Source organism: Nicotiana sylvestris, chromosome 8 (assembly GCF_000393655.2).
Source record: "Nicotiana sylvestris chromosome 8, ASM39365v2, whole genome shotgun sequence".
NCBI classification, from domain to species: Eukaryota; Viridiplantae; Streptophyta; class Magnoliopsida; order Solanales; family Solanaceae; genus Nicotiana; species Nicotiana sylvestris.
In genome coordinates, this window is record NC_091064.1 from 5,575,080 (window position 1) to 5,600,859 (window position 25,780).

Consider the following 25,780-nt stretch of genomic DNA (forward strand, 5'->3'; position numbering starts at 1 on the left):
GGCCCGATTAAATTCGATTTCACGACGAAAAATCTCACATTGGGGATAAAACGTTCCCGACAAAAGGAATCTGGTTTTTTTTTTCTTTCCTTTTCCTAGCTTGAGAAGGCTTTGTAAAGGACAAATATACCCTTATTGAAAAAGTCCAAAATAGAAACTGAGAAGCAATTTCATATACTCGTTAGGCCAAGCAAAGGCAACTGTTTCTTAGTTGTATTCCTATGGCTTTTCCCTATGTTCCCTTCTCCGAAACCCCTCTATACCCTCCAATCTCTCCTATATATTATTCACAAACACACCCTTTTTCCCAAACAAAGCAAATCTTCTCTCAAATTCACTTCTAAGTTTCTCTTTAATATTACTTTCTTCAACAATGGCTACTTCAAGAAAATCCAACTTCAATGATCTTTTGCCACTTATGGCTGAAAAACTGGGTGGGGATGGTTTGATTGGTGAATTATGTAAAGGGTTTCAATTATTAATGGATAAGGATAAAGATGTCATTACATTTGAGAGTCTAAAAAAGAATTCTGCTTTGTTAGGGCTTCAAGATTTGAGTGATGATGATCTTAAGAGTATGCTAAAAGAAGGTGATTTTGATGGAGATGGAGCTCTTAATCAGATGGAATTTTGTGTTTTGATGTTTAGATTGAGTCCTGAATTAATGGAACAATCTCAGTTTTTCTTAGAAGAAGCTCTTAACCAAGATTTTGACTTTTCATTCTAACTTTTGTCTTTATTTGACTCTTTGAGATTGTGACTTTGCATTGTAACTATTCAATTTTTTACTTCCTATAATGTAATACATTGCAAACATATATAGAGAAACAAGAATTAATGGCCATACTTTCTTGAATATTCATACTTGTAACTTAGAGTAATATAGTTGATATTTTGGGTAAATGTGCATTTGATTTGTGGATTTTATTTTCTGGTTTCAATAGGTAAAAATGGGAAAGATGAGAGTACTTTGGATTTTCCAAAATCTGGTGTACTAAATCGCATAATGATCTTCCGTTGATCACTTATTGGTTATTATTATGATCATTTTTATAAAGTGAGATATCCTAGAAAAATCATAGATCGCCTATGTATTATTAAGAGACTGCTCATATATTATTTATGATCGCCTAAGTGATCTCCGGTCGATCGCATATTATTGATTATCAGGATTCTATTTTATTATTTTTATAAAGTGGGAGATCCTGTCGAAATCATAGATCGCTTATGTATTACTCAGAAAGCATCCATATATTATTTATGATCGTTAACACTCTATTTGGATCACTGTTCCCCATCGTTTTATAATGTATCGTATTGTACCGTATTGTATTGTATCGTATCGTTTTTTGAATACAATGTTTGGATAGATTGTATTGTTTGCTGTTGTTAAATAACATTTTGCTGTTTGGTTTGACTATATCATATTGTACTGTAACTGATAAGTTTACTAAAATATCCTCAATTGTTTTAAATATTTAATTTATTAAGAATTACACATAAAAATTATTTAAGAAAACCCCTTTCTGCTAATTTATCACCAATTGTGTCTTATATATAAATTAAGCAATTAAATTCATGCAAATTCTATCGAAATTAGTTGAACAAGTTAAAAATAAGTACACTATATTCATAATTAGATGATAATAAAAAATGAAAATAAAATGTTAAGTAAACTCCATTCAGAATTTAGACCATAAGTAATATTGCCTAACAACATGACATATAATCCATAACTTGAAGTATATAGCATAAAAGTTTTCTAACGTGACATATAATTCATAATGAAATACTCATATTCAATAAAATCCTTAACGGTTATACCATAAAATAATAACACTTTGCACACTTGAAAACAATCAATATCATAAAGCTAATTGGAGATAAAATAATTAGAAATTGGAATTACAAATCAAAGTAGAAGAAATAATGAGACAAAAGTAAAACAAAACCCATACCTGAAGATATGGAAGCGGCAGAAGGAATAAACAAGTTTTTCACGTATGTAGGTTATTAGACTTCACCTATATATAATATGTATTATATTTGGGATGCTGACTTCACGTAGAATTCTATTATAGAATTATATGAGAAAGAGACTTTGCTATTATTTAAAATAAAAAAAGGTAAAGGGTAAAATAGAATTATAAAGTAATAAGTTAGGGCATAATTAGAAAGAAAAATAGGAAACAGTACCACCACACCAAATCGGTTGTTTCAAAAAGTGGGACTTTTCATTGTTTCGGAACAATAGATTTAACAATACAATACAACCAATTTTAACTAGACAATCAAAACAAACATTGTTCTGGGAAAACAATACAATACGATACAATGGGTAACAACCATCCAAAAAAACTGTAAGTGATCTCCGGTTGATTGCGTATTAGTTATTATCATGATTTTTTTTATAAAGTGAGAGACTCTAGTGAAATCATAGATTGCTTATGTGTTAACTAGAAATCGCCCAAGTAATATTTATGATCGCCTAAGTGATCTTCGATTGATCGCTTATTAGTTATTACCAGGATCTTTTTTATAAAGTGGAAGATCCTTGTGAAATTATAGATCGCCTATATGTTATCTAGATTATGATCGCCTAAGTGATCTCCGATTGATCGCTTATTAATTATTACGATGATCTTTTTCTAAATAAAGTGGGAGATCCTAGTGAAACCATAGATTGACTATGTGTTATATAAAAATCGCACATGTATTATTTATGCTAGCTTGTGTGGTCTCCAGTTGATCGCCTATTAGTTATTACCAGGATCATTTTTTATAAAGTGGGAGATCGTGCTGGAATCATAAATCGCCTATGTTTTACTTAGAAATCACACATATATTATTTATGATCGATTGAGTGACTTTTGGTTGATCGCTTATTAGTTATTACCACGAATATTTTGTTATAAAGTTGGAGATCCTAATAAAATCATAGATCGCCTATGTATTATCTAAAAATAACCTATATATTGTTTATAATCACTTAAGTGATCTTTCGTTGATTGCTTATTAATTATTATCAAGATTATTTTTTATAAAGTGGGAGATTCTGCTTAAATCATAGGCGGCCTATGTGTTACCTAGCAATCACCTATAAATTATTTATGATGGTCTAAGTGATTTTCAAATAATCGCTTATTGGTTATTATTATTATGCTTATTTTCTTATTATATACTTCCTCTGTTCCAGTTTATGTGAACCTATTTCGTTTTTGGTCCGTTCTAAAAAAGAATGACCCCTTTCTAAATTTGGTAATAATTTAGCTTAAACTTACAATTCTACCCTTAATGAGAAGTTTTTATAACCACACAAATACTCCGGGCCCCTTTTTGACTTGTTTAGAGCCACAAATTCCAAAAATCTTCATTTTTTGTTAAACTCCGTGTCCAGTCAAACAAGTTCACATAAATTGGAACGGAGGGAGTATAATTCTTAACTATTACCAATATTCTTACTCCTGTCAATGAAGAAATTAAAGAAAAAACTTAATTAAAAATAAAAAAATTAAAAATACGCGGCGTCTCCTCATTAAATAATTTTCTCTTTAAACAATATACTCAAAAATAAAAAGACAAATATACCCCTGGCAAGTGGCGTAACAGGACCAAACATCGAAATTGGGAGGCAATTTCTTCAACCGTCAGTCCAAAGCAAAGGCAATTTCGCGTTAAAGACAGTTTCTTAGTTGTATTCTCATGGCCTTTTTCCTATTGTCCCCTTCTCCGAAACCTCTCTCTACCGTCCAATTTCTCCTTATATATTATTCACAAACACACCCTTTTTACCAAAACAGTTCAAATCTTCTCTCAAATTCACTTCTATTTTCTCTCCATTTTCTTCAATAATGGCTACGTCAAGAAAATCCAATTTCAATGATTTTTTGCCACTTATGGCTGAAAAACTAGGTGGGGATGGTTTAATTGGTGAATTATGTAAAGGGTTTCAGTTATTAATGGATAAGGATAAAAGGGTCATTACGTTTGAGAGTCTAAAAAAGAATTCTGCTTTGTTAGGGCTTCAAGATTTGAGTGATGATGATCTTAAGAGTATGCTAAAAGAAGGTGATTTTGATGGAGATGGAGCTCTTAATCAGATGGAATTTTGTGTTTTGATGTTTAGATTGAGTCCTGAATTAATGGAACAGTCTCAGTTTTTGTTAGATGAGGCTCTTAACCAAGATTCTGAGTTTTCATTCTAACTTTTTCTCTTTTATACTTTCTATAATGTAAACACAGAAAACCATTGATAATATATACAGATGTTTACTGCACCCTTTTGTGTTATTCTCCTTTTTTTGTTGTTTCTGGCTTTATTTATGTATGTCTTTGTTACCATCTGTATCTTTGTTTTGAGCTTGTGATTTTAACCAAACTTAGAAAAACTAGATTATATTCACCATTGTTACCTTGACAAGTAAAATTGACTAAAAAGATAGCTGCCAGTTCACAGACTCTGATTTTGCTAATAGTTCTACACCTCTTTCTGTAATTGCTCAGCTAATTGAAAATTGCATTGTTGTGACGGCAAGTTGTCACATCGGTCATGTTGTCTCCGTGTGACCTATAGGTTACGGATTCGAGCCGTGGAATCGGTGATACTTGGATCAGGGTAGGCTGTGCGGCCCTTCCTCGGACCCTGCATAAACGGGGATGCTTTGTGCATCGGGGAAGGGGAGCCTTAGAACAATGGTAAAGTTGTCTCCGTGTGACCTATATGTCACGGGTTTAAGCCGTGGAAGCACCCACTAATGCTTGCATTAGGTTAGGATGTCTATATCACATCCCTTGGTGCGGTCTTTCCTCGGACCCTGCGTGAACACGGGATGCTTTGTGTGTCGGGGAAGGGGAACATTGGAGCAACACTAAAGTCGTCTCTATGTGACCTATAGGTCACGGGTTCGAGCAGTAGAAGCAACCACTAATGCTTGTATTAGGTTAGATTGTTTACATCACATACCTTGTGGTGCGGCCCTTTTCCGAACCCCGCAAGATGCATTGTGCACCCGGCTGCCCTTATTGTTGTGACGGCTAAATTTGTTGGTAATCTCTCCATCAAGAAGAGAGCAAAAACCACAAATTTTGTGATAATATTCTCCAGTCATCTCATTAGTTTACACTGAAAGGGCCTGAAGAATTTGCTCGAGCCTTAGAATATTTCAGGGTTCACCTTACCATGTTGACCCATACTACTGGCGGATGTAAAGTATACCTGCTAGCAGTGGCGGATGTAGAGTATAGTTACTCGGTTTCCGGAAACCCAATAACTTTTGCATAGAGCCTGTATTTTTATTAAAAAATTCATTAAATATCAATAAATATATAAGCGTGAACCCAGTTATTATTGCATATTAATTTGATATTACAATAGAAACCCATAAACTTCCAATCCTGGATCCGCCTCTGTCTATCGGGTTCCGGGAACCCAATAACTTTTGCGTAGATTCTGTATTTTTATTAAAAAATCCATCAAATATTAATAAAAATATAACTGTGAACCCAGTTATTATTGTATATTAATTTGATATTACAATAGAAACTCATAAACTTCAAATCCTGAATCCGCATCTGACCCGTACATATAATTCCTGGCAAAGTCAACATCACTTTGGGACAGGTAGAGCTTGTCTGTCTTTTTCTCCTTGCAGTTGTTGTTGTTTACTCTATTCAATGGGGAGAACGCGTGCAGTGTCCCATAGCATCGATCGATCTCAATCTCTAAGTGATGGTGAGAGCTTAGTTACTGAAGGAGGAACATTTGGACTGAGTTTCTTTAGTCCAGGCAGTTCAGCGGACGGGTACTTAGGCATTTGGTATAAGAGTATCCCATCAGAACTGTCGTTTGGTTTGGTTTCCAAATGGTGGCCAGGACTTCTACATACGGATCGAGGCTTCAAAACAAGGTGCTTCTTGTCTTTTAGGAAGCATGCTTTTGTGTTTGGTTCAAATAAATAAAGATCATCCAATTCTTAGATCTGTCAATCTGTTTTTACTTAAAACTTATTGCTGATAGCAGCTGCTTCTCTTTAACAGCTAAGAGGCATGTGGTTAAAGCAGTCATAAGTAGTCTAACTACAGTTGGCTGTGCTTTCTGTGTTGGTTCTCGTCTCCTACTATCTTTCTCGGAGGAAGAAGAAGGATAAAGGTATGTACTGTTGAGGATTTTAAGATGGAAAAGTCTTAAAAAGAGGGTGAATGAGAAATGGAGGAAAATAAAATTTTTGAGTAAAATTTTAAGTTTTCCTCTCTTGAAACATTGTCCCATATTGGAAGAGGAAAATGATTTTGGTGGGTATATAAACAATTGTTCTTCTTGTAACTCTTAAAGAGTTAAGAAGAAGGCAAACCTCGTGCCGCCGTCGTCGTTGCTCGGCTCGGCTTCAGCTACGGCTTCGGATTGATTAATTTTTGGACCAAATTTATTTGTTAATAGTAAATATTAACGTAATATTATCCGTGTTTGTAACGGATATGTTCCAATCCGTGGATTTGTTCCAGCAGGCTAATGCGTCTCCCACCATTGCCAAATGCTTGCTCCATAATAGCAAGTGATTGCTCCATTAGTTAGCAGCCTGGCGCTCCACTAAATGAGTGGCAGCGGGTCCGTGTTTAGCAGCTAACTGCACTATAAATAGATGGTGCAAGCAGCTTGTTGAAGACACACAGAAAGAAATCGTTCCTCTTCAATTTACACAACTATTGATAATCCTCTTCAGTAAGAACTCAACATCGGCTATACATTGCATTCTTTCCTCTCAGAATTTCTATTCGACTTCTGAGTTCTCCTCCTTTGTTGTGCATTGTCTTAAACTACAAACAAAGCAATTGTAAGTGTGATTTGCTGTCGAACTTTGTGTTCGTTGAAACACCGGGGTTTGAAGTACCGCTACACCAGTGTGTAATTCGTTCTATCCTGGGAGGAAATAATCCATAACCTTGGGTACTAAGAGGGCATTACATTCCTTAAGGAAACACTGTGAATTCAGTGGGCTCGAATTAGTTATTGTTTCGCTTATATTTATGTTTATACGCTAATTTTCTTTTCTCCAGAATTATTATTTACAAATATAGCAAGTAAGAAGATACCACAACCAACAAGCTTAAGGAATTTAATTTATTTTTGTATTTGTGTTATACTTAGTGCTCTGGAGAACTTACAGTTCTGAAGACTAAAACCTTTGTGGTTTCGTCTACTCCCATTTTGGAGATTAAAGCCTTCTTGGCGTTTTGTTGGAGATTAAAATCTACGTGATTTTTACTCCAGTTTTAATGCCTTCGTGGCGATTTGTTGGAGATTAAAATCTACGTGATTTTTTTTCTCTATAAGTTTAAACGTTTATTAAACGTTTATTTGTGTCATTCTTTTATAGAAAAAAAAATGGCAAATGACAACGGAAATCGAGCTGTTCCGATGATGACTGCCAATGCATCAACAAGCCGAACACCGGCGTTGGCATCAGCAGAAAAACCCAGAAAATTTTTCGGGATTGATTTCAAGCGCTGGCAGTAGAAGATGTTCCTGATTTGCCCGATGAAACTCCAGAGAATGAACGCTTTCTCGTGATTGAAGCGTGGAAGCATTCTGACTTCTTGTGCAAGAATTATATTCTTAGCGGACTGGAGGATAATCTGTATAACGTCTACAGTAAGGTGGAGACGTCAAAAGAACTGTGCACTATGCTTGAAAAAAATACAAAACCGAAGATATCGGGATGAAGAAATTCGTTGCCGCAAAATTTTTGGACTACAAAATGGTAGATAACAAGTCTGTTATTACCCAAGTCCAAGAATTGCAGGTGATTATTCATGATCTACTTGCCGAAGGTATATATAAAATGTATACTGATGTTGAAAGTAAAATTTTTAGTATTTTTACTAACGGAAGTTTCATTGAATGTCTTGTCATCAATGAAGCATTCCAAGTTGCAGCAATTATTGAGAAGCTGCCTCCTTTGTGGAACGATTTCAAGAACTACTTAAAACACAAACGAAAGGAGATGTCCCTGAAGATCTCATTGTTCGGTTGAGAATCGAAGAGGACAACAAAGCAGCTGAAAAGAAAGGCCGTGGAAACTCAACAATAATGAGAGCAAATATTGTTGAGGCTACTTCTCAAATTAAGAGAAAGAGGAAGCAGACTTCTGGGCCAAGAAATAACCCAAGCAAGAAGCGGTTTAGTAGAAATTATTACAACTGTCGAAAAGCTGGACACAGATCAGTAGAGTGTCGTGCTCCAAAGAAAGACAAGAAGAAGGGTCAAGCAAACGTGGTTGAAAAACACGAAGATATTGATGACTTGTGTGCTATGCTTTCTGAATGCATCCTGGTAGGAAATCCTAAGGAGTGGTGGATTGATTGTGGAGCCACTCGCCATGTTTGTGCTGTGAGGGAAGCATTTTCTACATATGCTTCTGCTGGATCCGAAGAGACGCTTTCTATGGGAAATGCTGCTACAGCAAAAATTGAAGGATATGGGAAGATATTTCTCAAGATGACTTCTGGCAAGGTCATGACTTTGAACAACGTCCTTCATGTTCCCGAAATTAGGAAGAACTTAGTCTCTACTGGACTTCTTGTAAAGCACGGTTTCAAGTGCGTTTTTGTATCTGACAAGGTGGTTATAAGTAAGGATGAAATGTTTGTAGGAAAAAGTTACCTTACTGAGGGCCTTTTCAAGTTGAATGTAATAGTTGTCGAAACTAATAATAAAACTTCAGCTTCTTCTTACTTACTTGAGTCAAATGATTTATGGCATGTACGTTTGGGTCATGTCAATTATAAAACCTTGCGAAAATGATTAACTTGGAAGTATTGCCTAAGTTGAATGCGGAAAATCAAAATGTCAAATATGTATGGAATCTAAGTATGTTAAACATCGTTATAAGTCGGTTGAAAGAAATTCAAATTCTTTAGACTTAATTCACATAGATATTTGTGACATGAAGTCAATACCATCTCGCGGTGGAAAGAAGTATTTCATAACTTATTGACGACAGTACTTGATATTGCTATGTTTACTTACTTAACAGTAAAGATGAAACAATAGACACATTCAGGCAATATAAAAATGAAGTTGAAACACAACTTAACAAGAAAGTCAAAATGATAAGAAGTGATAGGGGTGGTGAATATGAATCTCCTTTTGAAGAGATATGTTTAGAATATGAAATTATTCATCAAACAACGGCCCCTTACACGCCCCAATCCAATGGGATTGCGGAAAGAAAGAACCGTTCATTAAAGGAGATGATGCACGCATTGTTGATAAGTTTTGGTTTGCCACCGAACTTGTGGGGAAGCCATTCTTACTGCTAACTGGATACTAAATCGAGTACCCCATAGCAAAACACAATCCATTCCATATGAAAAATGGAAAGGAAGGAAACCCAACTTGAATTATTTGAAAGTGTGAGGGTGTTTGGCAAAAGTGCAAGTTCCTAAACCCAAAAGGGTAAAAATAGGACCGAAAACAGTTGGTTGTGTTTTCATAAGATTGCGACCAATAGTAAAGTATATCGATTTCTGGTTCATAAATCAGAAAATCTCGACATTCATAATAATACGGTTATATAATCAGATAATGCTGAATTCTTTGAAAATATATATCCGTATAAAAAGGAATGTGAGTCGATTGGTGAAGGATCTAAATGACCTCGGGAAGAAACAAAAGAAAGTACATTTAATCAGGGGGATCCAAGACGTAGTAAACGTCAAAGAACGTCTACTTCGTTTGGACCAGATTTTGTGACTTTCTTATTGGAAAATGAGCCTCGAACATTTAAAGAAGCTATGTCTTCTTCGGAATCATTGTTCTGGAAAGAGGCAGTCAATAGTGAAATAGAATCCATATTGAACAACCATACATGGGAATTGGTTGATCTTCCTCCTGGAAATAAACCTTTGGGTTCTAAATGGATTTTTAAGAGAAAAATGAAAGATGATGGCACTATTGATAAATTTAAGGCAAGACTTGTTGTCAAAGGGTATAGACAACGAGAAGGTCTTGACTACTTTGATACATACTCCCCAGTTACAAGGATTACGTCCATACGGATGTTAGTAGCATTAGCTGCAGTGTATGGTCTTGAAATTCATCAAATGGATGTTAAAACGGCCTTCTTAAATGGAGAGTTGGAGGAAGAAATTTACATGGAACAACCTGAAGGGTTTGTGGTTCCAGGTAAAGAAAATAAGGTATGTAGACTTGTTAAGTCCCTTTACGGACTAAAACAAGCACCCAAACAATGGCATGCGAAATTTGACCAAACAATGTTGTCAAATGGTTTTAAGATAAATGAATGTGATAAATGTGTGTACATTAAAAATGTTCCAAATCACATAGTCATTGTTTGCCTATATGTGGATGATATGCTGATAATGAGTAATAACATTGCCAACATAAATGCTACTAAGCGTATGCTAACTAGCAAGTTTGATATGAAGGACTTGGGAATTGCGGATTTAATTCTGGGGATTAAGATCCAAAAGACTCCTCAAGGTCTGGCATTGTCACAATCTCATTATATTAAGACAGTACTTGAAAAATTCAAGCACTTAGGCTTTAAAGTTGCAAAGACTCCAATTGACGTGAATCTTGCATTAGCAAAGAACAAAGGCCAAAGCATATCACAATTGGATTATGCTCGTGTGTTGGGATGCTTAATGTACATCATGAATTGTACACGACCAGATATAGCTTGTGCTATAAGTAAACTAAGTCGATACACGAGCAATCCAGGTCAATCTCATTGGATGGCAATGAAACGAGTTTTGGGATACTTAGAACATACCCAAAACTTTGATTTGCACTACAGTAAATATCCTGCGGTGATTGAAGGATATTGTGATGCAAATTGGATCACCGGTTCAACTGATTCGAAGTCCACAAGTGGATATGTATTCACTATTGGTGGAGGAGCGGTATCTTGGAAGTCGTCCAAACAAACATGTATTGCCCGCTCTACAATGGAGGCTGAGTTCATAGCCTTAGATAAAGCCGGTGAAGAAGCTGAATGGCTCCGGAATTTCTTGGAAGATATTCCATTTTGGCCCAAACCGTTGGCACCAATATGCATACACTGTGATAGCCAAGCGGCAATTGGAAGGGCTGGGAGCGTTATGTATAACGGTAAATCTCGTCATATACGACGAAGACATAAAACCGTTAGGCAACTTCTCTCTAGAGGAATTATCACGATTGACTATGTAAAGTCAAGTGATAATGTGTCAGATCCACTTACAAAAGGCCTAACTAGAGAGGTAGTTGAGAAATCATCGAGGGGAATGGGACTATGGCCGAGAACAAGTCATTGTGGCGGTAACTCTACCTAGAAGACTGGAGATCCCAAGATCTAGGTTCAAGGAGATCAAACAAAGTCATTAATGACGGTTCAACATTGTCAACAAAATTTGTTTTAGTCCATTCTCGTGATGAGACAATGTTCAGTACCAAGGATAAAGCATTAAGGCTTTTTAATGATTTCTAAATTTGATACAGGGTATATCAAATAGTGTATCTATGAGATGACACGTTTAGGAATCACCTATGTATGTGTGAAGTGTTAGCCGCTTCAAGGAGAATTTTGCAAGGCCAATTCTCTACGCACTTATGAAACCAGGCAGTGTTCATGGCTGAAACGAACACAACAATGAGAACCAAAGACGGTTAAGGGATTGATTGTGTGACTTATGGTTGTCTAGGTATACACTAAAGTTCGACGGTTCAAAGATATCAAATCTACCGATTGACCGAGTATATCCGACATAAGTTCACTACGGAAAGTTCAAAGGGAAACCTACTTATCCAGATGCAATTAATCCTTGCTTGCAAATCATACAAGTTTTTCATGCATACTTCCGTGATATAGCCATTCCCCATTCATGTGGGGGATTGTTGCGGATTTTAAGATGGAAAAGTCCTAAAAAGAGGGTGAATAGGAAATGGAGGGAACATGAAATTTTTGAGTAAAATTTAAAGTTTTCCTCTATTGAAATATTGTCCCATATTGGAAGAGGAAAAGGATTTTGGTGGGTATATATACAATTGCTCTTCTTATAGCTCTTAAAGAGTTAAGAAGAAGGCAAGCCTCGCGCCGTCGTCATCGCTCGCTCGGCTTCGGCTTCGGATTCGGATATTTGGTCAAATGATCGATTGATTGATTAATTTTTTGGACTAAATTTATTTTTTAATAGTAAATATTAACGTAATATTATCCGTGTTTGTAACTGATATGTTCCAATTCGTGGATTTGTTCCAGCAGGCTAATGCGTCTCCCACCATTGCCAAATGCTTGCTCCATAATAGCAAGTGATTGCTCCATTAGTTAGCAGCCTGGTGCTTCGCCCACCATGGCCAAGTGCTCCACTAAATGAGTGGCAGCGGGTCCGTGTTTAGCAGCTAACTGCACTATAAATAGATGGTGCAAGCAGCTTGTTGAAGATACACAGAAAGAAATCATTCCTCTTCAATTTACACAACTATTGATATCCTCTTCAGTAAGAACTCAACATCGGCTGTACGTTGCATTCATTCCTCTCAGAATTTCCATTCGATTTCTGAGTTCTCCTTCTTTGTTGTGCATTGTTTTAAACTACAAACAAAGCAACTGTAAGTGTGATTTGCTGCCGAACTTTGTGTTCGCTGAAACACACTAGGGTTTGAAGTACCGCTACACTAGTGTGTAATTCGTTCTATGCTGGGAGGAAATAATCTATAACCTTGGGTACTAGGAGGGGATTAAATTCCTTAAAGAAACACTGTGAATTCGGTGGGCTCGAATTAATTATTATTTCGCTTATATTTATGTTTATACGCTAACCTTTTTTTTCTCCAGAATTATTATTTACAAATACAACAAGTAAGAAGATACCACAACCAACATGTGCAGCAGAGCTAATCCACAGTATTGTATTACATTAAAATGTAACAAAATGTTCTATACTCGAGATGGAGTTATGATAATTATTATCACGCAGTGTTCTTGTTATCTCTCGCTTTTTGCTCTCCATTTTTCCCTGGAGCAGAAGGGTTTCAGAGTTTATATGTATGAGACATTGGACTGAGAAGTTGGAGGATTTCCTAGTTGAAAGTTGAAACTAGAATTTGGCTTGTCGGTTCTCTTTTATTAGTTTGGTATGACAATGACATGAGTTGAGCTTAAATGGAGAAGTGAGGATTCATACAGCCAACCCCAACTTGTTCGGGACTGTAGCATAGCTGTTGTTGGTTCTTTCTTTTAAGTTTTGGAGCTCTGGTGTCTGTAGATAGATCTGTTTTCTTTTCTTTCCAATATATATGTTGCATTTGACTTGCTTCCTTCGGTGCTTGTCATTTTATATTGTGTTCTCCAAGGGACCAAAGAATTGTCGAGAACATTACTACACTAGTAGATGGACACGAAATCGCTGTGAATTCATCTCGCTTTCCAAGAGTTCTGGACAAGGATTGAATGAATTCAAAAATGAAGTAAAGCTGATGGCAAAACTTCAGCACCAAAATCTTGTAAAACTTGTTGGAAGTTGTATTAATGGTGAAGAGAAGATGTTGATCTATGAATACATGGCTAATGTACTTGCTTTAATTTTAACATATGAATCACTTTTTGATGTGATCCATATGTTAAAATTACATTTTCATCGTTTGAGCCTCGTTAAGCTGACTACTTTTATTTACTACCTTTATGTATGTCTAAGGGTAGGGTAAGGCCTGTGTATACACTACCCTTCTCAAATCCCACTTGTGCGACTCCACTGGTTTTGTTGTTGTTGTTGTTGTTAGTTCGATTTCAAATCCAACGATCTATTGACCTATACACAACTCAACCCTTCACCGCAAACTCTTTCAGTTGTTTGATGCTTTTCATTAGATTCCGATGTGTTTAAATAGAGCGACATGGACATTAATGATTCATATGATCAACTTCAACTTGCTAGGGTTTAGAATAGTAGTTGTATTCTTGGTTTTCATTGTGTATTCTCTTATTCTGTTATAAGAATCAGTGAACTAAAAAGAGAAGAAATTGTAAGTAGCAAGAATATTTGACATGAATCCTCTGAATCAGAGTTTGAATTTTCTGCTGCTAAGACCTAGTAGTCATTTTCTGGTAACAACAACAAACAACAATAAATGCAGTATAATCCTACAAGTGAGGTCTGAGGAGGATAATGAATACGAAGATAAAGAGGTTATTTCTGAGTTATTTTCTGCTAAGTAGATCTTTATTGTTATAGTTTCAAGAAAGGGGAATATCCCTTCCAAGATGATGATGTTGTGTATGTAGCTATTGAGACTTGAGAGTGGTGATATTCGACAAAATATGAAAATTCCACCCAAAAGTTTGCTTTTTGTTCAAAACGATCAATATGTAAAATGATACGCACAGCGCGTAGCATGATCTACCCTTTGCGGTCAAGACTATTGGGATATCTATTCCTATTCGCTCCCTTTCTCGTTTCCCTTTAATAAATTACCATATTTCTAATTCAATGATTTATGTTATAGGGAGTTCCAATTTTAGATGTAAAATCTATAGAAGATTATCTTTATATTAAAGGCATCATTATGAAACTTGTTAATGTGAAACAAAGGAAGATATAATACATTTGGACCCTCCTATCAATCATAATTTAAAACAAATAGTATTACTATTATTTTATAATATCAGAAGTATTTTACACGTTAAAAAAGTCCAATCAAGAAAAGAAAGGGAAAAACTTTAATGAGTGATGATAATTGAGAAGTTTGGTAAGGCTGAAAGTGCAAGGCAAGTAGTCATGGGGCAATGTCAAATGTCCATACCTATACCTTAGAATGGGCAAAAGTGAATAATTTTTTTGTTGCCCGCTCGGTGTCCAGTACACGCATTAAAGCCCGACTATAGGAATTCGCGTCCCATAGGGCCGCATTCGGTTTTCCATACACAGGGTTCGAACCCGAGACCTTTGGTTAAAAGAAGAGCAATCACATCCATTGCACCACATCCTTTGGTGGTAAAAGTGAATTATTTTAAGTGTTCCTCTTTGAACTTTTTAGACAGGTGGAGCTAGTCAAACTTATCCACTCATGCCTTCTCATTGAATTTCCTTTAGACCAAGAGCAATTAACTTTTCTTTGGTTTCTTAATCGATATTAGATATTTGTTTTGTTGTTTTGATTAATTCGAATTCGATTTGTTTTGTTGTTTCGATCAATTCGCACCATGTAAAGCACATTAAAAGGGAAAACCCGGTTTACCAGAATTTTTTCTATTTTCAGTGTTCAAATTTGAGACCTTTGGTTAAAAGTAAAGGGATCCTGATCATCCCACCATAATTCTTGATGATCAGATTAACTGATTAAAAATTATTAATAAGTAATATGTGATGAAAAGTACATTTAAATATTAAAGTTGATTTTTTATTTATATAATAATATATTTGGATGGAAGTATATGCTATTATCTCTTCCATTCTTACCCTCTTCCATATACTTAAATGAAGAGTTTGTTCTGATTTCTTTGCCACCGTCCATCTAATAGATTTTTTTTTAATAATCGTGGTGTTTGATCTAATTATTGCACACCTTAATTAATTCTCCAAAATATTTATTGTCTCTCATAATATTAATATAGATAACTTTGTCTATCAAATTAGGAACTAATATAAGCAAGAAAACATGAAAAGGAAAAAGGAGAAATAGAGACGTGAATAATCATTAAGAATTGATGATGGACGTGTCAAGCATTGTCCACTAACATTGTGTAAATTAATTACTACACTAATTATTCCTAACTTCCCATGTCAATTTAAATCCCCCACCCCCTTGATATTCCCTCATAGGGCACACAAAAAATGTTTTTTCTCCATCCTAAAAAAATGAAATTTTTTAAAAATATGAAGAACAAGAAACTTAGTTTTTTATTAAAAAAAAGGTTATGTATATAGATGATTTTTGAGTTTAGGTATTTGATATTCGAAATTCACCGATTCAGCTAATTTAAATTGTATTAAATATACGACTAAGAGATAAAATACTCCTTCGTCCTTATCAAGAAATTCATCCTAGACTCAAACACAAAATATACAGTTAAGTATGAAAATTTCATACCCGACAATAACACTTGGTAGTATAAAAAAATAATTTAAATTATATATATATTGATATGCGAGATTTTTTAACACTATCAATACAATTTAGCCTGTTATTGCAAGTTTTTACTCTAATTTTTTTTACTTACCATATAAAAGCTTATATGTAAAATTTATTATTGTAGATAAACTTAATCTGATTGTAAAGTTACACACGCACGTAACATAAACTCTAAAAACAAACACAAATTCATCCAAGTCATAATTTTTTATTAGCAAATTAAAAGTTCAAAAATATTTTTTTTAATAAATATTATTAAAAAAATAATCTCTGCAATTAGCTGTAGTCCAAATCCTCTTACTGTTCTTCCCAACTATAAAGAGAAAGACAGTTACCCCATTTTTCTTTCGAGAAGCGAAGGTCTAAATCTAACCAAATCCCCAAAATGGCTACCAAAGTTTACATCGTGTGAGTATTCTTTTCATCTTTTTCGCTTTGCTTTTCAGCTGTTTTTTGAAAAAATAATAATTAAAAATTCGTGTTCTACTGAATTTGCATTCAATTTGATCAATTTCGTGTTCAATTTGTGATCAATTAATCAACGATTGAGTGTTATTGATTTGATTTTTATTCAACGAATTCGTACTTTAATTTATAGTAAATGATGGATTCCATTTTAGCTTCCTGTTGCTCTGTTTAAATAAATTTTGTTTTAAATTACAAGGATCTGTTGGTTACTCGTCTTGAAATGATAAAGCACAATTTGCAGGAAATGTTTGGGCCGATGAATTGTTCATTGCATTGATTTAGTTTTTTTAATTAATTTCACGTAGTATGATGTCAAGTGTGGATGTAGTATTTGAGCAGCGGGTGAGGTTGAACTACATATATAATGGCAAATTCAGGATTTAGATATTGAGGATTATGAGTTGAAAGTGTGAGTTTTACACACACGCGTGCGCATATCTAACACTATATAAACTTGTGTTCCACATATTAATATAGGGTTGATAGGTTCAGCAGAACTCATACAGTCCTTCTGGATCCGCCACTTTATATATAGAGCTGTACAATTTTGATTAAAATTATACTTCCTCTGTCCCATTTTATGTAATGCAGTTTGACGAGGCACAGAGGTTTTAAGGAAAAAAGAAAAACCTTTGAAACTTGTGGTTTAAAACAAGTTACTATATATATTTGTGTAGCTATAAATCATATAATTAAGGATACAATTGGAAACTTAAAGTGAAATTATTTCTAAATATAGAATTGTATCATTCTCTTTGGGACAAAATAAAAAGGTAAGTGCATCATAAAAACTGGGACAGAGGGAGTATATACTGTGCTCCACGCGCTACTAAAACATAATAGTGGGTGTAGTAGTACTCATCTTTGTTTGACATTAATGATCTGAAAATCAAATGTAGTAGTACTCTTCTTTTCTCTGAAGTACTATTTGGCATGTCGAATTGCTTAGAGCGGTTCGGGGATTGGCTACCCCTGCAACTGCTGTGTTCGTGTTCTGGGTCACCTTTTCTTCCAGGTAGTAGAATAGGGTGAATCTATAGTAGGAAACAAGAATTTAGCCTATATTCGACTTGTTTGGTACAGAAGCGGATCCAGGAATTAAACTCTATGGGTTCAACTTTTAAAATTTTTAATATTGAACCCATTATATTTTTAAAGTTATGGGTTCAAATCTATTAATTTTGGTAATTTTAATGAATTTTTACACATAAATTTCTACTCCGCGTCGAAAGTTATGGGTTCAATTGAACCCGTAGCTACCACATTGCATCCGCCTCTGGTTTGGTATACTATTCAAAGATATGGACCATCTGAGAAACGAGTCCATTAAAAAACTAGAAAACGAAAGAAGACAAAATTATTAGAAGTGGTTAAAGTTACAAACAATGTTATGCTGAGGGATATTAGGTTTAATTTGTTTGGCCTTGATGGTATTTTAGAATGAAGCTATATGTAACCCATTTTTAGTCCAATGGAGTCGGATTCATAATAGTTTCTTTGGAAGTTTAGGATCTGGGTACGCAAAATGTGACGGCCACATGGTACAGCAATAATGTATTTCTTGAACTGAAAATAGAGATGAATAGCAGTCGGAGTAAAGGGATCAGCAACTAGTTAGTAAATCTGATTGGAAAGAGGGACAAATTGCTATTTTCTTAAATCTTTGAGTAATTGAGTTGCATGCTTTGTATCGCGGATCCATTGAATAATGATAGCTGACATTTTATTTTATCAACAGATACTATTCAATGTATGGTCATGTGGAGAAACTAGCAGAAGAGATAAAGAAAGGGGCAGCTTCTGTTGAAGGAGTTGAAGCTAAATTGTGGCAAGTAGGTGCTACTTTGTCTTTTGATTTTTTTTCTTTTGGATAAAATTTACGATATGCTAATCTAGAGAAATATCTGCAAGTTTTTCATTTACCAAGAATGAGTCAGCTACTGCAACTTTTTGGTAGTTTTGTGTATCGCCTTACAACTCTTTAAAGGTTTTCTGGCTAAGTTGTTTCTATGTTAAGAGAGTCATTTTTGTCACTTTTAGATGGTATTGATGTGAAACCTAAATGGAGTACGAGAGTCAGTTTGATTTGTCTAGCTCTAAACCATTCTTGTTTAGTACAAAAAGCTGCTACTGGAAGGGGCAATAGTGCTGGAGCTTAATTAGTCGGGCTCAGAGCTGTAGCTTTAGTTTTCATCTGTAGATACCTATAATGGCATAATCCTTGTCATGTCAGAGTTTTTTTAATAGAAATGAACAAAGTATAGAACTCATTCTTCTCTTAAGCAGCCGTGGACAGGCAATTTTACTGAACCACATAATCTTATCTTCTATATGTGATTGTTCTCTTTCACTTATTTGTCCTAACAACCTAGATCCTTATGCACTTTGGGTCTGTTAAAGTAAAGCTTTCTCAATCTTCACGAAACAAATTGATGGGTTTAGTGGAAGGACCATATTGAGTCAATCAAATTGGTTTAGGTTACTGAAAGGAACAAATTGGTCTATGCTAATTTTGATAATTGTTCTGCTCCATTCTTCTTTGTTGTCTTTGTTCAGTGGTTTTCTCCTGTATTTCTTGCATCTCGGTACGTGACGAATAAGTAGTAAACAAATCCAGAAAATTAGTGGAAAATTTAGAGAAGGCCAGTGCCAGCATTAAGGCAAAGCAGAGCTCCAATTAAGTGGCCTATGCAAATCGCTACCAACTGTTTGAGCAATCTGAAGTCAATCGTCAAGCTTAGAAACTGCTTGCTTCTTCATATTCAGAGAGTACTCTCTTTCATGTGAAGAATGTAACTGGTCCATTTTCTATTGTCCGATCTCGGACATGCTGGAGTCTGTAGTTCGCGCATTGCTTAATCATATTCGTTTGTTTATGAAGCGTACCTTTTTTTTTTTGTGGTACAGGTACCTGAAACGCTGTCGGAAGATGTGCTAGCAAAAATGAGTGCACCTCCAAAGAGTGATGTGGCTGTTATAACACCTCAAGAGCTTGCTGAAGCAGATGGTATCATTTTTGGATTCCCTACGAGATTCGGAATGATGGCTGCTCAGTTTAAAGCATTCCTTGATGCAACTGGAGGTCTATGGAGAACACAACAACTAGCTGGCAAGCCTGCCGGCATATTCTATAGCACTGGATCCCAAGGCGGTGGCCAAGAAACTACACCGTATGATCATATTTCACACAAATTAATATAACTAAACATGTTTAGTGACCTGATAACTTCCATTGTCTTCCTTGATATTTTTCTTAACCCAAGGTCTTTGGTAGGTTGACTGCGATAACTCAGCTTGTTCACCACGGGATGATCTTTGTACCTATCGGATACACATTCGGTGCTGGTATGTTTGAAATGGAGAAAGTGAAAGGAGGAAGTCCATATGGGGCGGGAACATTTGCTGGGGATGGCTCGAGACAGCCATCCGATCTTGAATTGCAGCAGGCGTTTCACCAAGGTAAATACATTGCCGGTATTGCCAAGAAACTCAAGGGTGCAGCCTAATTTCTCTCCTGCAAAGATAATCTTTGCATTCACACATTTCTTATAAAATTTGAAAAAAGTACAAAATTTATCTTTGTGATTGTTGAAGTCTTTTTTTTTTCCTTTATTGGGTATGAAATCTCATCTATATGTGTCTGATTCACAGTAATTGTGTGTGTCAAAAGTACCAAATTGTGTTTTAAAATGGTTGCAAATACAACACAAGTTGAATACTCTGTTATTAATAGTGATTGATTGATTGAATGAAACAGAATCAAGAATCCATGATCTTCCACAGTTCGAGCTTATCACATTAGGTGTTTATATTAAATTATATCAGTTTCTCACAGTTAAGTGATTTAATAATGTGAGAATATATAGTAATTAACTATAGTAAAATTAATAAAAGTCTATTTGCAAGCACATACCATGCATTTATTGACTTGACATAAACATGAATGCAAGTAAATTTTTGCCTTTCCACAGTTGTCTTCGTGTGATCTATAGGTTACTGGTGCTTGCATATTGGTCTTACAATTTAGTGTATTTTGATGGTGCTATTTAAAATGCAGTCGCAGTTTACAACATATTTAAATTTTAGCCACTTCGTGCTGCCTGCCTCCTCGTGCTTCCCCCCCCCCCCAACCCCAACCTTCTTCCTCGTGTATATACAAAGTATTGACTTCTAATAAAAGCAAAATAGTGCAATTTTTTTATAAATTTCAGACAGTAACATATCTTGAACCATTAGGCTTATTAAGTCAAAACATTGTCAAAACTTGAATTACCATTGCAAAGAAAATTGTTGTGGCATTGCTTTGCATGGTTTATGAACAAAATTGCAATTCAAACTTCAGGACAGCGATATTGAATAACTTTATCTTATCACAACGGGTGATTGACAGGATTGGCCCTATAAGGAGCTGATCGTTAAATAAAGTCCTCGTTTTAAATGTATTTAAAAATGACCCTCAAACTTGCACACAGTTATTGCTCTTCATGGATTTCTCTGCCTGATTAGTAGAGTTTATGTTATATTTACTCTACCTATATTGATAATTATTTACAAGTTCTACCCGATTGAAATAATTTTGTGCTTATTCAATAAGTCACTAAATTCTACGAGATTGGTATTATTTTGTGTTATATGTAATCGACATATTTGTTCAATTAAAGTCTATCAGGTTGGCATGATTTTGTGCTTGTTCAATTATTCACTAAACTCTACCGGATTGGCGTAACTTTGTGTTGTTTGTAGTTGGCCTATCTATTAAATTGCTCATCAAGGTCTGCTTGATGATATAATTATTTTATATTGTTCAACAAAATATTCTTCGAATTTACAATTCTCATTTCGATCAAACCATCCAAATTTATTCCAAATGATCTCAAATTTTAAATAAAGCATATAAAATACCAACCCAAATGATACCCAATCGTCAATTTAGTTAAAAAAAGGTACCAAATCAAGAAGACCACTTTGTCTTCTTCAACACATTCTAAAGACAAACAATGAAGTTTTGAGATTTTTAAAATAAATTATTGAATCACTACTTGAACTAAAAATTTAAGCATGAATTACTGATAATAGGCTATATAGACGATATTTACACCCTAAATACATTATGCTTTATTGTTGTTTTAAAGGCTAAATGATAACAAAATACTCCAATTAGTGTTCTTTTGCTTCGCAGGGACTAATCTGAGTTAGGAAGAGAATATAGAGTGTTTTAGGAGTCAATAATGTGGATAAAAGGCCAATCAAGAAGAACCCGAGCGAAAATAAGCAAGAAAGAACAAAGGAGGACTGGGCTGAAGGCCACCGCGACCGCGGTGGACCGCGGCAGGCCAAGGAAGCGAGGCAGAATGTTTGAGATTCATCGAAGTCGAGCCGCGTTCTGTCGCGGCAGCGGTAGACTGTGTAGCTGCCCAGAACTTTTGGGACTAAAGTGTAAATCGGGGAAAACTTATTCCAAACCCTTATAAACTCAAGAAACTCGCCCAAGAAAGTTTTAAAAAGCTTGTTGTTAGACGAATTTGGAGGCAAGAACAAGTGTGAGAAGAGCAACCAAATATTAGAGTTTTTCTATCTTCTCTTTATTATTTCAATTGCACATTATGAATACTTTTGTAGTTTTATCTTGATTTGCTATGAGTAGCTAAACATCTAATCTAAGGTTGCTGGAACCAATTGTTGGATGAAGTTTTGACTCAATTTTGTTATAGTCGAGCCGGGTTTATTATATAATTGTTCAACTATATTTTGTGTGGTGATTAATTGAATGGGCCCTTGATTAATCGTGTCTAATTGCCTTGTGTTGCTTTAGAAAGAATACTAGGTTAGACTGCTGTTGAACAATACCACTTTTGGGTAATTGAAATGATTCATTACTTGAACTTAAAAGTGGGGTTAGAGATAACGAAACTTTGGTGGGATAATTCCGAGCTACATAAATTATCAGCTAGAGTAGTTCGAGAGAATGCTCTAGTAAATTATCGTAGTTGATCGAGAGATAATTGCGATAACCCATAACTCATAATCCTCATAGAGTATTATGGCGAGATTATAGCAAAAGGGTTAAGACTTAAACTACCAATTGGGGAAATCAATACCCTAAACCTTTTTACCATTGAATTATCTTTGGTTTAGCATTTTGTTAGTTTTAATATCATTTTGAATTAGTTAAACAAAAAAATCAATATTTATTGATAAAAAATCCTGCATCTGAAAATTGTTTGAGCTGGTAATAGTATCACCAAGAGTTGTAATAGATAGGTTAGTTCCTTGAGGATTCGCCTCCGGACTTAAAAACCAGATTATATTTGCAACGACCGCTTTGTCTTTCATAAGACATAGTTGGGCGTGATCAATTACCAATATTCAAATAATTTTAATAATAATCAATTATTATCTTCCAGTTTTCATTGCGAAATAAGAAATTTAAGCTTCTACAATTGAAGAATTGTGGTATTCTTGGCGAAGAAGAAGAGATGGAGAAGAAGGAGCTGAATGGGCAAATATATTATTTGGCAAAAGGGAATTAATGAGATAATATGTGGAGTTACTTAAGTTAACTACAACTAGTATGTTGTTATTAGTTAAATAGAGTTAGATATAATTAGTTAGCTGACAACTGTTAAATTAGTTATTATAGATATATATATATATATATATATATATATATATATATATATATATATATATATATATATATATATATATATACGTGTATATGTACAAATTCAAGAATGAATGAGAAAATATCGTGAAGCTTTCTCTCTCTCTCTGTTGTTCATCTTTGTTCTTCAATTCTTCATCTCAATTCTGCAATCTAACATGGTATCAGAGCTACGGTTGACTGGTTCAGAGCTATAGTTGAATGATTCTAGGAATTTTTCATGGAATTGAAGAAAAATCGAGAGAATTCGCTCAATTTTTCTATTGTTTTTTGCTAAACCCTAATTCTGTGTGAGTGATGGCGATTGAGGAAAATTCGAGCAATTCTAAGCTTAGCGGAGCCACCATGAACAGCGGCGTTGGTATCACGACTGGAGGAGGAATAATGAATCTCGATCACAATCATCCACTCTACCAATATCCATGTGATGGACCAGGATTGATGTTCGTTGGACTACTGCTGATAGGAATGGAAAACTACATAATCTGGAGTCGTGCGATGAAAGTCGCATTATTAGGAAAAAATAAGCTCTGTCTCGTTGATAGATCCACATGCAAAGCTGATTTTGGTGTGGAATTAGGGAATTAATGGGAGAGATGTAATTCTATTGTTACTTCATGGCTAATGAGTAATGTGAGTAAAGAATTACACACTGATGTATTATTTTCCTCAAATGCACAGACGGTGTAGGCTGAATTGCAAGAGTGGTTTGACACGGTAAATGCATCGAGACTACTATTTGCATAAAGAGATTTTTACTTCAGTGCAGGGATCATCCTCTGTGTCAGTGTATTTTACAAAGTTGAAGGATTTGTGGCCAGAGTATGATTCGATCCTCCCACCACCATCTTCTAAGGAGTACGCTGATCAATTAGAATTCCAACGTCTATTGCAAATTTTAATGGGTCTGAATGATAGTTTTGAGCAAGCTAGAGGACAGATCCTAGTGATGCCTAATGTTCCAACCATTAATCAAGCATATGCAATGGTTATTCACGATGAAAGTAGGAGATCGGTTGGGAGCAACTTTCTGGGGAATTCTGGATACAATGAGCCAACAGCCATGCAATAAACAAAGGAGGACCTATAATCTGGAATGTGAGTTTTGCCACCAGAAAGGGCATACCAAGGAAGCTTGTTGCAAGCTAATGAAATGTGATTATTGTGGCAAAACAGGACATTTAAAGAAATATTGTTATCAGCTCATTGGTTATCCGGCAGATTTCAAGGCCAAACGCAAAGCAAATATAGCCCAACTGGAGGAAAACAGACTGCCTGTCAACACACCTGCAACACTTGCTCAGTTGCCTACTCAAATGTTTACTCAGGAACAAGTTGCACAATTTTTGCAAATGTTGAACAAAACTACTATTGGAGGTGATGCCAGTGCACACATGGCAGGTAACTACTTTTGTAATAGTGTTCTTAACATCAAAAACTTTGGGTGGATCATAGGTATAGGGGCAGTCAACTTAGTGGAGGTCATATACTTCAGCATGTTCTTTATGTACCATCCTTTAGGTTCTTGTTTGTATCTAAAGTGACAAAAGAATTGAATTATTTTGTGGGCTTCTTTCCTACCTTATATGTCTTCCAGGATTTCTTGTCTGGGAGGGTAAAGGAGATTGATAGGGAGGAAGATGGCTTATACATTTTGTCTACAATAGGGGATATCAAACACAAAAGATTCATCATTCATTTGTAGTAGTTAACATAGGGAATGTAGCTATGTGGCACAAACGAATGTGACATGTGCCTATGCAGATACTCAGGAGAATTGATAGTCTAAAGAGTTGTACAAGTTCTCAATTAAATAAATGTGTAGTTTGTCCATTAGCTAGACAAACTAGGATGCCATTTCCAATAAGTCACAATAAGAGCATAAATAGTTTTTACTTAATTCATATGGATGCTTGGGGTCCCTACAGAATTCCTACTTATAATGGGATGAAATATTTCTTTACTCTGGTTGATGATTGTACAAGGTGGACTTGGGTGTTTAACGAGACTTAAATCTGATGTTGTTTTCTTGCTAAAAAAATTCTTGATTATGGTTAAGACACAATTTGGAAAAACAGTTAAAATTGTTAGGTCAAACAATGGGAGTGATTATTTTAACTACAGTTGTAAGGAGCTATTTTAATCCAATGGAATAGTACATCAAAGCTCTTGTCCATACACTCCTCACCAAAATGGAGTGGTGGAAAGGAGGCATCGAAATTTTTTGAAAATATCCAGAGCTATCAAATTTCAGGGGCATATACCAATCCAATATTGGAGACATTGTGTGGAGACAACAATTTATATAATCAACAGAGTTCCTTCTTCTGTACTTGGATACAAGTCACCCTATGAAATGATTTACAATAAGCCACCTTAGTTATCTCAGATGAGAGTCATTGGATGTTTGTGTTTTGCTATTTACCTGCCCAGATCAGATAAGTTTCTTCCCAGAGTTGTGAAGCCTGTTTTACTTGGTTATGCTCCTTGTCAAAACCGAGTATGCAAAGAAAAAATGT

At 35.1% G+C, this 25,780-nt stretch overlaps 3 protein-coding genes across 6 annotated transcripts; all 3 read left to right on the forward strand.

The window, feature by feature from the left end:
* Nucleotides 1–239: 239 nt before the first annotated feature.
* On the forward strand, nucleotides 240–844 carry LOC104233489 (calcium-binding protein KRP1-like). Its single transcript, XM_009786887.2, has one exon. The coding sequence runs from the start codon at nucleotides 374–376 to the stop codon at nucleotides 725–727; it is 354 nt and encodes a 117-aa protein (XP_009785189.1). The 5' UTR covers nucleotides 240–373; the 3' UTR covers nucleotides 728–844.
* Nucleotides 845–3,709: 2,865 nt separating this feature from the next.
* On the forward strand, nucleotides 3,710–4,277 carry LOC104233490 (calcium-binding protein KRP1-like). Its single transcript, XM_009786888.2, has one exon. The coding sequence runs from the start codon at nucleotides 3,852–3,854 to the stop codon at nucleotides 4,203–4,205; it is 354 nt and encodes a 117-aa protein (XP_009785190.1). The 5' UTR covers nucleotides 3,710–3,851; the 3' UTR covers nucleotides 4,206–4,277.
* A 12,007-nt stretch (nucleotides 4,278–16,284) lies between these two features.
* Nucleotides 16,285–25,051, forward strand: LOC104233491 (probable NAD(P)H dehydrogenase (quinone) FQR1-like 1). 4 transcript variants are annotated; one of them, XM_070153212.1, is made up of 5 exons: nucleotides 16,404–16,537; nucleotides 18,336–18,429; nucleotides 19,505–19,767; nucleotides 19,872–20,056; nucleotides 24,026–25,051. In XM_070153212.1, exons 1-5 carry the CDS (start codon nucleotides 16,515–16,517, stop codon nucleotides 24,331–24,333), a joined length of 873 nt encoding a protein of 290 aa, XP_070009313.1. In that variant the 5' UTR covers nucleotides 16,404–16,514; the 3' UTR covers nucleotides 24,334–25,051. The 4 variants fall into 4 exon arrangements, with proteins under 4 accessions (XP_009785191.1, XP_070009313.1, XP_070009315.1 ...); XM_070153214.1 differs by lacking the exon at nucleotides 24,026–25,051 and adding an exon at nucleotides 21,777–22,341; XM_070153213.1 differs by lacking the exon at nucleotides 24,026–25,051 and adding an exon at nucleotides 21,759–21,866.
* Nucleotides 25,052–25,780: the final 729 nt, after the last annotated feature.

Excerpts from the sequence above, each read along its gene's own strand:
- LOC104233489 (XM_009786887.2), top strand. The coding sequence starts at position 374 with ATGGCTACTTCAAGAAAATCCAACTTCAATGATCTTTTGCCACTTATG.
- LOC104233490 (XM_009786888.2), top strand. The coding sequence starts at position 3,852 with ATGGCTACGTCAAGAAAATCCAATTTCAATGATTTTTTGCCACTTATG.
- LOC104233491 (XM_070153212.1), top strand. The coding sequence starts at position 16,515 with ATGGCTACCAAAGTTTACATCGT. Across the intron at positions 16,538-18,335 it reads GCTACCAAAGTTTACATCGT|ATACTATTCAATGTATGGTC; the intron begins GTGAGTATTCTT and ends TTTTATCAACAG. Across the intron at positions 19,768-19,871 it reads GGTGGCCAAGAAACTACACC|GTTGACTGCGATAACTCAGC; the intron begins GTATGATCATAT and ends GGTCTTTGGTAG.